This window comes from Physeter macrocephalus, chromosome 6 (genome assembly GCF_002837175.3).
Source record: "Physeter macrocephalus isolate SW-GA chromosome 6, ASM283717v5, whole genome shotgun sequence".
NCBI lineage: Eukaryota > Metazoa > Chordata > Mammalia > Artiodactyla > Physeteridae > Physeter > Physeter macrocephalus.
Window position 1 is genome coordinate 48,751,261 of NC_041219.1, and position 12,405 is coordinate 48,763,665.

A 12,405-nucleotide genomic window follows, 5' to 3' on the forward strand; every position below is an offset into this window, starting at 1 on the left:
CCTCGTGCCAAGCTCTGCCCGCCAGGGAACAAAGCACAGAGCCCTGCCCTCAAGGACCATGTTCCACTGACCGGCACACGGGATTCCAGCTTGAAAAGGCACACACACCCGTGCCCCCTCAGCCTCGAATTTGCAGGAACGGGATCGCGAGAACCACGGGATCACAAGTTCCATAAATCAACAGTCCCGTGGAATACGAGAACCACGCCTCTCTGTGCCTCGGAATCAGACACACAGACCCTTCGTGGATTTGACGGCCACCAGCTTGGGACTGTCCACAGCTGCCCCCAAGCAGCAGCCCCCGACCCCAACTCCCAGACAACTGAGGCTTTCCCATCACTTGTAGACCCCCGGCTCCCTCCACCCCAGGGTGCCTGGACCAGGCAGGCTGCTAAGTAGGCCGGGCAGGCCGGGAGCCCAGCCCACCAGGTCCTGACTGCAGCCACAGCCCGTGTGTGACCTTGGGGAGACATTCTGCCTCTCTGAGACTCAGTTTTCACACCCATGACATGGGGTGTAAAACACCTTTCTCCCCCTCTCTGAGGGGGGAGAGGCTGCACACGTGGGGATGACTGCTGTTATTGTTTCTGGAAGACTGGGTGCGCTCAGAGGAGGAAACAGGAGCTGATGTGAGTTGAGCACCTACTGTGTGCTGGACTCGGCGGGGTGCTTTATTGCAACATTGTATCCTCAGAGTGGTCCCCCAAGGGTGCCTTGTAATTAATCTCCCAGCACCCTGCAGGAACTGGGGGCACTTGCTCGGCTCTTTCTCTCTTCCCCTGGGTGTCATCAGTGTGACTGTTTGTTTGTTTAAGGAGGTGAAATTCACATTGCAGAAAGTTAACCATTTTAAAGTCCTGTGGCATTGAGTACGTTCCCAGTGTTGGTCAACCACCACCTCTATCAAGTTCCAAGGCGCTGCCACCACCCCAGAAGGCAGCCCCCTACCCCTTAGCAGTCACTCCCCTAGCCCCTGGCAGCCACTAATCTGCTTTCCGTGCCTGTGGATTTGCTGGCTCTGGACATTTCATACGGATGGAATCACACATGTGACCTTTTGTGCCTGGCTTCTTTCACGTAGCATAACCTCCTCAAAGTTCATCCTCACTGAATCATGAACTTCCTTCTTTTTTATGGCAAAATAATATTCCATTGTAGGGCAAGACCGCATTCTGTTTATCCCTTCATCACTGATGGACGTTTGGGTTGTTTCCACCTTTTGGCTGTTGTGAATAACGCTGCTCTGAACGTGGGCACACAAGTTTTCTTTGAGTCCCTATCTTCCATTCTTCGGGGCATGTCCCTAGGAGTGGAATTGCTGGGTCACGAGGGAGTTGGTTTTGCTTTCTGAGGAGCCGGCAGGCTGTTTCCCACAGAAGCTGCATCGACTGGTTTTAAGCACCCAGGGAAGGGACAGCAAGCTGAAAGGAGGCGGGCTGGGTTCCGCAGACCCACAGCAACAGCTGGGTGTCAAGACAGAGTCTGGCTTCCAAACAACAGACGGGGGGGCAAAAGGTGGGAGTGGGGAGGCCACGAGGGGCTCCCCAAAGCCGCTGCGCGGGCCCTGGCCTCCTAGCACGGTGAGTTCCCTCCTTCTACCCACAGCCTCTGCCAGCCCCTTTCTTGAGAGAAACGAGTCAATGTTTTTCCAGGGCGGCCAAGCACCCACAGCCAGCTGGGAAAGTCCCCGTGTGACCTGAGCCCACAGCACGTGCTGCGACCAGGACGGCCCAGCGACACTCAATCCCCGCGGCCCGCCAGCCCCACCCACCAATCTGGCCAAGACCCCCCTGGGTCTCCCACGGGCACAACGGGCGGGAACGCCTGAGGCTGGCGTGGAGGAAGAGCATCTGGGCAGGCGGGCGGGGAGCGGGCTGGAATCTGGGGAATTCAGCCCAAAGTAATTGTAGATGCCCAGAAAACCAACCCGGGGAAATGAGATGGATGGGAACCCTGCCGGGCACCCGCCTCCAGGCCTTGGGTCGGGTCGGAGCCTGGATGCTAAAAGCACATTCCCCATCCCCAGATTCTGCCAGCGGGCTCTGGGCTGCCAAGGTCCCGCTGCCCAGGGTAAGAACCCTCGCTCCTGGGGGCAGAAGTTCAGACAGACGGGGTCTAACTGGATGCACCTGGGGGCAGAAACAGATTATTGCAGCCCTGGTCTCCCTCCTCCAGGCAGGCCACCCCAAGCACCCACCTCCCCCCACCCCAGCCTGACGGTGTCCCTGAGAGCCCACCTACAGCTCCCCGGGTTCCTCTGATCAGAATCGGAGGCCTCCTAGGATCCGGCCTCTGACGACCCTGCCACCCCGGCTTGCGCACGCCCCTCTGCCTGGCACGCTGGGCTCCCTCCCTTTCTTCTGTCTCTCAAACTCTCCTGCCCTTCCAGGCCCAAGGGCAAGCCCCACTGGGCTCAAGCCCCTCTTCCCCGGGCACCAAGGACACGCATTGTGGACACTTGTCCCTCGAGTACCAACCTCACCCCTGGTCTCACGGTCGTTGTTTCCACCCCTGGCTCCCCCACCAGCCCGCAAACACGTGGAGGGCAGTGCCAGGTCTGAGCTGGCCCCAGGGCCTCGGGGGCTGCCCCATGTAGCCGATCATGAGCGTGGATGAATGAATGAACGAATGAAAGAATATACTCAGGGATTATGTCAGAAAGAGCCCCTGCAAGCCAGTAACAAGAAGACGACCACATGTAAAAGATGCGTGAAGGACTTAACCCTTTCTCCAAGGAGAGACAAATGGCCAACAAGCACGGGAAAAGAGTCTAAACACCCATCATCATTAGGGTAATGCGAATCAGAACCACAGGGAGGAAATACCTCACACCCACCAAGATGGCTACGCTCAAGACAACAGAAAATAGCACGCATGGGCGAGGATGCGGGGACACTGGGACCCTTCTGCACTGCTGGAGAGAATGTAAAATGGTGCAGCCGCTGTAGACAGCAGCTGGGAAGTTCCTCAAAAAGGAATGACCACAGAACCCAGCAATTCCACTCCTAGGTGTACGTTCAAAAGAATGAAGGCAGGCGTTCAAACAAAAACCTGTACGCAGATGTTCATAGCAGCACTAGCCACGATAGCCAAAAGGAGGAAATAACCCAAATGTCCATCACCGGATGAATGGATAAACAGAACGTGGTCTACCCAGACAACGGAATATTATTTGGCCATAAAAAAGGAATGAAGTACAGACACATGCTCCGTGGATGAACCTCAAAAACGTTATACTCAGTGAAAGAAGCCAGACACAAAAGGCCACATATTGTATGATTCCTTTTCTAGGAAATGTCCAGCAAAGGTAAATCCACAGAGACAGAAGCAGAGTAGGCCAGGGGCTGGGGGCGGGGCAATGAGAAGTCACTGCTTCCCAGGTGTGGAATTTCCACCTGGGGTGATGGAAAAGTTACGGAACTAGATACAGGTGACGGTTACACCACTTTGAGGATGTATGAAATGCCACGGAATTGTCTACTTTAACACGGTGAAAGTGAAGTGGCAAATTTTATGTTAAATGAACTTCGAACACAATTTTTAAAAATGCTCTCTGGGCTTCCCTGGTGGCGCGGTGGTTAAGAATCCGCCTGCCAGTGCAGGGGACACGGGTTCGAGCCCTGGTCCGGGAAGATCCCACATGCCGCGGAGCAACCAAGCCCGTGCGCCACAACTGCTGAGCCTGCGCTCTAGAGCCCGCGAGCCGCAACTACCGAGCCCACGTGCCTAGAGCCCGTGCTCCGCAACGAGAGAAGCCACCGCAATGAGAAGCCCACGCACCGCAACGAAGAGTAGCCCCGGCTCGCCGCAACTAGAGGAAGCCCGAGCGAAGCAACAAAGACCCAACGCAGCCAAAAATACAATTAATTAATTAATTTTTAAAAAATGCTTTCTGCACACAGGACTTCCACACCCCCGGCCATAGGTGGGATCTGTGGAAGGGGACCAGAGGGGCCTTGCCCGGCTGGTACCCTGTATGCTTCTCCCAGGCGACTGGTGCTGATGCAGTAGGGGGATGGGAGCCCCCAGCCAACCTCCAGATGTCAGTGTGTGGATTAGAGGTAAAACAAAAGTTTCAGAGTCGCACTGTACACCAGGAGCAAAAATAATCAGATATGGTTGATAATTCAGAAATGATTTCAACATGGTCTCCCTTAGAATGTGGAGATTTTTTTCCCCTAATGATATTAAACATTCCCTTTCTGAGCACCCACCCTGGACAACACAGGTCTCCGCTGTGTCTCAATCCTCTCTTTGCAAGATGAGCCTTGCCGTCCCCGTGTTACAGGAGTGCGGACTGGAGCTCAGAGAGGCTAAGGGACCTGCCCAAGGCCGCACAGCCAGGTCTCTGCTTCCAGAACTCAGGTGGAGACAGCACGGTGGCTCAGAGTACAGCACACAGTAGGACCATAATAGAGAAGACGGCCTGGAGCGGGAAACTACACCCGCTCTTCATTCTCGAAACACAGCTTACATCCTCCCCGCGTTTACAATCCTCCAGGTCACTCGTTAATTTGTGCAGGTTTCTGGACAGCTGCCGGTGCTAGTGGTTGAGCTCTGGCAACCGGTCCGGTGCCCCATCCATCCCCTCTCCCACAGTCTGACCACTGGCCTCCCCGAACAGGCCTGGCCCGCCTCGCCCCAGGACCTGGCCTCACTACACCTGAAGACCTGCCCGCGCTGTTCCTTCCACCCGGAGGGGAGGGGGCTGCAGATGTGAGTGGCGCGTTAGGAAACCGTCAGAGTGGGAAAGGGGTAAAAACACACGGTCGCTACAGAACTGATGCCCCGCAGGAGGCGGGAAGGCGGGCGCAGGCGGAATTCTGGGGTAACTGCAGTTTGGGGTGAGGACATGCTAAGGGCACTCTCAGCAAGGTGCCCCACCGGGTGGGCCCGGCTCTCACCCTCTGGGAGGCTGCCGGCCCCCAGCTGCCCGCCCAGGTGCCCCAGGAGAGGCTGGCAGGGCGGCTCTGCATGGCCCTGAGCACAGAGAAGCCGGGCGGGGCGCTCGTGTTTCAGTTGCTGACTTTTTCCATGGAAAATTCTGCTCTGGGCTCATCTCCCTGCGTTATTCAGGGAGGGGCCTCGGGACACAGGCAAGATGCCAGGGGGAGTGGGCAAAGCTGAAAGTCTGGAACTCTCCTCACTCCTGGCCTGGGCCAGTCCCATGAAGGGAGCTCGGAGGAGGAGGGTTTCAGGCCCTGCAGACAAGAAGTCCCCACCTCGTCCCCGTCCCCGGGGGCTGTGGGCAGGGCTCTCTGATCTCAGACCAGAGGGTGCTGGGTGGGAGCCCGGCATTGTGCAAGGAGGGGGCTGCCACAGAACAATCAGAAGATCTTTCTTCTGCCAGAGCGGTCCGAGTGGATGGGGCTGCCCCTAGGACGAGGGGGTTCCAGTGGGGCTGAGGGGCCGGTGACCACTGCCAGGTGACAGATGGGCAGAGAAGTGGTCAAGGGCGGGTGGGGGCCTTTGCTGTATCATTAGCTGGGTACCAGGCTGCCCACCTGGCGGCTCTGTGGGGAGGGCTTAGCAACATGAACGCTGGTGCGGGCCAGCTTGTTTGGAACCCTGGCTCTGCCTTTTCCTGGCTCTGAGACCTCAGGCAAGTTTCTTAACCGCTCCGTGCCTCAGTTTCCACATCTGTAAAGTGGGAGCAATAATAGCCATGATACATCACAGAGCTGCCGGGAGGGGTACTTGAGTCGAAGTACATGGCACTTCGTAGCTGGCCTGTGGTGAGAGGCCATCGGCCTTGGCCATTATTAACTAGCCCTCACAGCCGGAGACTGGAGCCCCGTTACTGACCCTCATTCATTGAGCCCCCAGGATCCGGCTCCCCTGTGGGGGGCTGTTTCTATCCGGGGGACCTATGCTTAAACCGGCAACTCTGAAGCCAGTGGGTGCCCATATCAGCCACTGCATCCACCACCAAGGGGTTCACTCCTGGACCAGCTCTTCCCTCTGACCCAGCAATTTCACACTAGGGTCTATACACCCAAGAAAAGTAAGCACTTACATCTGCCAAAGCACATGAACACGGGTCTCCAGTTCAAACTGGGAACCGCAACCCAGGTGTCCATCACCAGGAGAATGACAGATAAGCTGCAGTACGTTCACCCAGCCAGACGCAAACTGCTTACAGGATGACTCCCCCAGACACCACGTGGCGTGAAAGGCGGGAGAACACCGAGGCTACCACGTATAAGAAGCTCCAGGCCAAGCAGAAGTCAGAAGAGAGTTACCCTGAGGTGGGAGGCGCTGACGGGGAGGGGCCGGGGGGAGCCTGCTCTGCTGGGGGCCCGAATGTTCTCTCTCTCGAGCTGGGCAGGGGTTACACAGGTGCCCATGTAGGTGGAAAGGCATCAAAATGCCCGCTAGAGATTTCTGCACTTCATATGAAGTTATACCTCGACAAAAAAGTAAACTGTTGCAATACAGAAGTTTACAGGGCGGGCAGAACAAAGGCACGAGTACAAACTCCAAGTTTTCTTACAAAAATTAAAATAAAGAGAAGCACAATTGAGAAATAGAATGTGAACATTAAAAATCATTCCCGGATGCTTTGTGTGCCCGGCCTTGAGGAGTGCTAACCCCTCCTGCAGCACTTGCTCCTGGGGGCTGCTGTGTGCTGGGCCCCCGCCCCCTGCAGGCAGAGCTGGGTTAGGCCAGAGCACAGCCCAAACCCAGGCTCAGAGGCCCGGGGATCAGAGGGCATCCCCAGCCTGGCTCTGCTGAGGGCTGCCCCCTGCCTGCCTGCCGCCCTCTGCCTCCGCCTGGACTCCGTCCACAGACGCTGCCAGCCTGTCCCCACTGGGCCCTGATCCTCTGGGAACCCCGAATAGGGAGGCAGGCTGCCTCAGCAGCTCCCGGGGCAATAGGAAGCGTGGGCGCCGGAGACCCTGAGGACCGTGGGGCTGCACCAGGCAGTGCCCTCCTGCCCTTAGCCTGCCCCCGGGCAGCACTCGGGGCCAGGGGGCAGAGCTGCCCACCTGCTATAGCTGTCCTCTGCCCAGAGGAGCTGGGCCCACCCGTGGGGCCAGAGCCTGACGGGCAGCCTCCTCCCAGGGCTGCCCAGCTAAGACCCCCGTCTAGGCCAAGCCCCGGTCCTGCCACGGCCCGGCCTTAGGGCTCTTCCTTGGGAAACGACAGCAGGGACCCTGAGGGCCCAAGAGGGGTCAAGTGGGGGAGCCAGTGTCTCACGATGCTCAGGATTAGAGCCATCCTGTCCTTCCCTGTCTCTGTGTAGGACACCCCTGCTTCGTTCAGGAGCTAACGCCCTCCAAACCTGCCCCAGCAGCTAGAAGTCCAACCTAAACCCCTCCTGCTGTCGGACTCAAGGTGGCGTGAGCACCTACTGTGTGCTGGACTCTGGGCTCAGGGGTCCCCCCCTCCGTCTGGCGGGACGGGGGGCAAATGTTGTGATAATAATTATAATTATCATTGTTATTCCTCAGAATAAGGACTGAAAGGTCCAGAAGGTCCAGCCACCTGCCGAGTAGCTCAGGGAGGGAGGGAGGGAGGGAGGGAGGGAGGAAGCCGGGACCAGGACCCATACATCCTGGCCCCGGACCGGTCAGTGTCTCATCACCCCGTCCCTGACCCTCAGAGACAGCTGGAGGGGTCACCTGTCCACCTGGAGAGCCATCCTCCCCCATCGGTCCCTGGGGGCACGAGGCTACACTGGGGGGAACCTCCCAGGGGGGCTGCTGAAGGAGGCCCCCAAACCTGTGCCAGGCCCTCCCCACGCAGGCCGCGTCCTGCTCCAGGGAGGTGGCCCATCTCATTCCCCACTGTGCAGCCTGCCTGGCCTGCGCCAGGCCCAGCTGGGCCTCAGTGGTCACGTGGAGCTGCCGAACGGGTGACGCACGGACGCGTCAGCCAGTGGGACTCGTGGGGACAGCTCGCACACAGCGCCGGGGCCTCCCAGGGACGGCGACCCCGCTCGCATGGAGAGCAGGACGCTGCAGCTGGCACGTTCTCGGCGGGGCGGGGGACCCAGGTGCACCCCATTTTCTCTTTGACTGTTACAGGTCGATCAAGAGCAGACTGTAGTCCCACTTTTACATATTGTTGAGAAAACGTCAGCCTCCGGATGAGGGCCTAGCACTTCGAGTCCCAGGATGTGGGCAGGGTGCCAGGATTACGGGGGTGAAGCCACCTCAAAGTGCCCTCGATAGGGCACTGATCCGCTGGCTTCTGCCTGTCTCCCTACCTAAAGAGCCAGAGAGAAGTGGTGTCATTGCCAGCCTGGGTCCACGTGACAGAACAGCCTCTCAGGCCCAGAGGGAGCCTCGCGCCACCTGATCTGTCCACGGGGCCTTCAAACTATGGCCACGGATGTGGCCGCAGGAGCCAGGCACCTCCACTTCAGCATCTTGTTTCTCCTACAAATTCCCCTACAAGCGACCCCACAAACCACAGCCCAGGATAGAGATGCCCCCGCAGAGGGCAAACGGCCTACCACAGCATGGACCCCCAGCTCCCTCCCGCTCAGCGCCCTCTCACTGGACAGAACACCAGCTCTAATGCAGCCCACCCATCCCCAGGGCTCTGGGTCGGCGCAGCCCCTGCCCCTAACCAACCACAGGATCCTGGGCATGTTCCCGAGGCTAGGACTGGGGCAGCACTCCATGGGGGAGATAGGATCTAAGTACTTTCCGGAACCCAGACCTCATGACCGAGCCCACCGGGCCTCAATACCCCAGACCCCTCCCAGAGCCCCGGGAGCCAGGAGGGGGTCGCTGGGGGACATCCTGCTTTCCTCCTCGGGAGGAAGCCTGCACCACCTTTGGGAAGGTGAGCAGTGATGAGAGAGGGCTTCCGCCGGCAGCCCACGGCTCTCTCTGCGCTCTGGGGCGGCCCACCCCACCCCCAGTCTGCCCTCCGCCCTGCCCCAGTACCAGCAGACATGGCTTCAGGACCTGAGCCAGGCCTCCCGGCCCGGCCCTGGGCTGCTTCTCATTGGCCCTGGGTGCTGTCAGTCATGAGGCTGCCCCCGGGCACATCCCTACCACTCACTCTTACCCTCCAACACTCGGCTTTCTGCCTCTGCACCTTCACCCTCCAGGTCCTCTTCCCAGACCTGCTGATCTCACCACCGCAGAGACCCTCCTCCGAGAGGCCTTCCCACCCGCCGGACCCCCAAGGAGCCAGGACTCTGCTTGACCCCCTCAGGCTTCTCCTGATGCCATTTGGGGCAGGCTCTGGCCACCACCACCAGCTGGGGGACCCCCAGCATTGCCCAGCACCCAGCCAGGCTCTGAGCTGGCCTTGGACGTAAGCACCTCCACCCCCGTGGAGGTGGGGACAGGCGGGCTGAGATGGCCAGATCCCCAGCCTCCCTCCAGGCCCCCGTCCCTGGCCTGGCCCCGGCTGCCCAGCTGCCCAGGGCTCCTCCAGCCCACGCTCCTGGCCCGGGCGCTTTGTAGTTCTTCCTCCTCAGGCATCCTCCAGCAAAATATTTGAAGAATGTTCTAATTATCTGCGATCAGCCAGGGAGGCTAGCCGGGGTCCACTTGTCCAGGAAGTAACTCGGCAAATACCTGGGAGGGCGGCACCTGGCCCCCACGCCCACCCAAGGCTGCGTCCCTGCCAGCCTCTCCCTCAGGTGGGCAGAAGTTGGCCCAGAACTTTACAGCCACAGATGGCCTGGAAGAGGCTCTTCACCGGCTCTGGAGCCCAGCAGGGCCCCGTGGGCAGAGTGGAGGGCAGGGGTGCATGCTGGCCTCAGTACTCCTGCCTGTCAAATGGGGACACGAATGTCTTCCAAGTCTGGGGTCACACTGCAGACCCCCTGGGCCACCATCACAGCCCCAGAGCCGGCACCACAGGGTCCCCACAGCCTTCCCCTGTCAGATGGATCAGGATAGAATGGAGCAGAAGGCTGGCGGCTGGTGCAGCCAGTGCGAGGGCCCAGTGGCACGCAGGCCACCTGCCCCTGCTCTGATCTGCCTTGAATCTGCTCATCTCCTTCCCCAGCCGGGGTTCTAGGCCAGCTTGGGGAAGCATGGGGCTTGGGGACATCCCCAGACCTCAGGAAGGCCACTCCAAGGCTGTTCTGAGACTCAGTTTTCTCATCTGAAAATCGGACACAATCAATCCTCTGTTGGCAAATGGCTTCTCCCTCTGCTGGGTCAGGAAGTACCTGAACCTCCCGGGACGTGGCCGGAGGCGGTGCAGGGGAGTGGAGCGTGTGCAGAGGGCGGGCCTGATCGCAGCCTGCCTGACCATCTGACCTGTGGCCAAACCTGCCCGGTCGCAGGGCCTGCACTTACGGGGGCGACGAGACAAAACAACACCCTTGTGAAAAAAGAAAAAATCCAACAAAACAAAAAGACCACCCTTCCTGAGCAGCGACCCCCACCCTGTCCTACTTCATCCCCACGGGGCCTCTTCAGGGTGGGCCTTGCCAGCCCCCTTTACAGATGAGGAAACTAAGCCTTCAAGAGGACACCCAGCAGGGAGCTCCGTGGTGCTGGGCAGGGAGGAGGGTGTCCCAAGCAGCCTGGAGAGAGGCCTGGAGGCAGGAAGGGGCCCAGCTGGCCCCCCGCCCGCCCTGGCCTCAGTTTCCCATCTGCGGAGTGAGGGGCTGAAGTGACAATCTTGGTGCCTGCAGCTGTATCCTAAAGAAGCTTCTCTGGGTGGGGGTCCTGTGTTCGAATTCCGCTCAGCCACTGACTCTCACTGGCCTCCGGGAGCCTCCGTTTACCCATCCGTCCAATGCTCGTGGGCAGGACCTCCTGCGGGCTGGCTCCCTGCACCCGGGTCTGCCTGCTGCAATCTTTCCAGGCCACTGCTCTGCTCAGCTCGCTGCCCGCAGCGTTCCCGGGGAAGAGAGCAGAGCGTCCGCCTGCTCCCTCGCGCCCCCGGCGGGCGGCTGCCAGCCCGCCCTCCCCACATAGCTGGCATTCCTGGCCTGGCATCCTGGGACCCCACCCTGGTGAGAAACCAGGCAGCCTGAGGGAAAGCAGGTGGCAGGCAGGGGGTCTCGGGCAGGGCTGCGGCCACCACCATCCACCCCCACATCTGCCAAATCTGTGAAGTCGGAACCTCACCTAGTCGTTGTGACCCTAAAACTTCAGGACGTTGACCTCTGACCTCAGAAACGTCCAGACCTCTGCTGGGCATTTAGGCCCATCATGACACTCCTGAGTTCCGACCACACTGGACCATCAGTTCCCCCTCCAGGGCCACCCTGCCCCCCTCCAGCAGCCAGGCAAAATTCAAGGCCCAGCTTGGTACCCCCTCCTCCAAGAAGCCCACCCAGGTCTCTCCTCTGTTCTCCCTTCCTCCTGCCCGGCATGGTCACATCTAGGCCAGGCTCCTGAGGAGGCCTTTAGGGGCTGAAATTCAGCAACACTCTCCTGGCCAGGCCACGGCCACACTTCCTGCATCCTCTGCTGTGCCCTAGACCTAGGCCTTACCCCTGACCTTTCGCCTCGCTTCAGGTACAGGTGGGGATACTAACACCCAGAGGTGCCAGAGCACCTGAGGTCCCACGGTGAACTGAGGCCCGAGCAGGGATGAGACCCCTGGCCTGGGCCTTGGCCTCGGCCCCGATGCCCCAGATCTGTCGGACGCGGGGGCGCCTGCGGGCCTGGATGACCAGGATGCCAGTCTGAAACCTCAGGACAGACGGATGGATGGACAGGCGGGCGGAACAGGTGCGAGGAAGCTGGCAGGCCCCACCGGCCCACGGCCAGGCTGGGAGTCTCGGCGCCTAGTGGCTTGGCCGGCACTTCGGCCTTCCCGACCACCCCGGACATGGTCCGAGCGGCGGGTCTGGGGGCCAAGCCCCTGTGGACAGTGGGCCGCGAGCCATCCCCTCTGTGCAGACTGCAGGGCTGAGTCCCTGCCCTGGCACTGAGCCCCAGGCAGGCATCCTGGAGGGTCCCTCTCCCAGGAACAGATGAGGGTGGGACCCTGCCTGGGCCACTCAGCACCTCAGAGCGTAGTGTGAGCGTGAGTGAGCCCAGGCCCCTCCAGGCTCTCCCCCATTCCACAGCCCTGGCCTCTGCCCTCTCCAAAGCTGGGGACCCCCTCCGGGCCAGAGCCCCCCTGCACAGTGCCCTCACCACCCGCCTCTCTTTTCAAGCAGCCCACTGCTCTGGGCTGCTTCCTCCAAGAATTCCTGGGCCACCAGGGCCTCCCCAGCCAAGTGCCTCAGCTTGGATGCCTCTGGGGATGGGTGCCCACCCTCTCCAGGAGGATCCTGCTCCACACACCCCGCCCTCAGCCTGGCTGTGATGACCTGAACGATCGGTGAGCGCTTCCTGGGGCTAGAACACCTCCCCGAGCTCAGGGGGCCCCAGGGTCCTGAGCACCACCCTTGCCTTCCACTGCCAGCCCCCGGTTAAAGGAGAGGGGCAGTACCTTGTCCCCGGCCACCTGGCAGGGAGTTGGTAT

General features: G+C 60.2%; 1 protein-coding gene across 1 annotated transcript in view; it reads right to left on the reverse strand.

Moving 5' to 3' along the window:
- WNT7B (Wnt family member 7B) overlaps positions 1 to 11,765 on the reverse strand; it is a 37,163-nt gene extending 25,398 nt beyond the window's left edge. The window contains exon 1 of the mRNA XM_028491475.2: positions 11,689 to 11,765. Coding sequence (XP_028347276.2) covers positions 11,689 to 11,765 — 77 coding nt within the window. The remainder of the gene's footprint in view (positions 1 to 11,688) is intronic.
- Between the last annotated feature and the right edge of the window lie 640 nt (positions 11,766 to 12,405).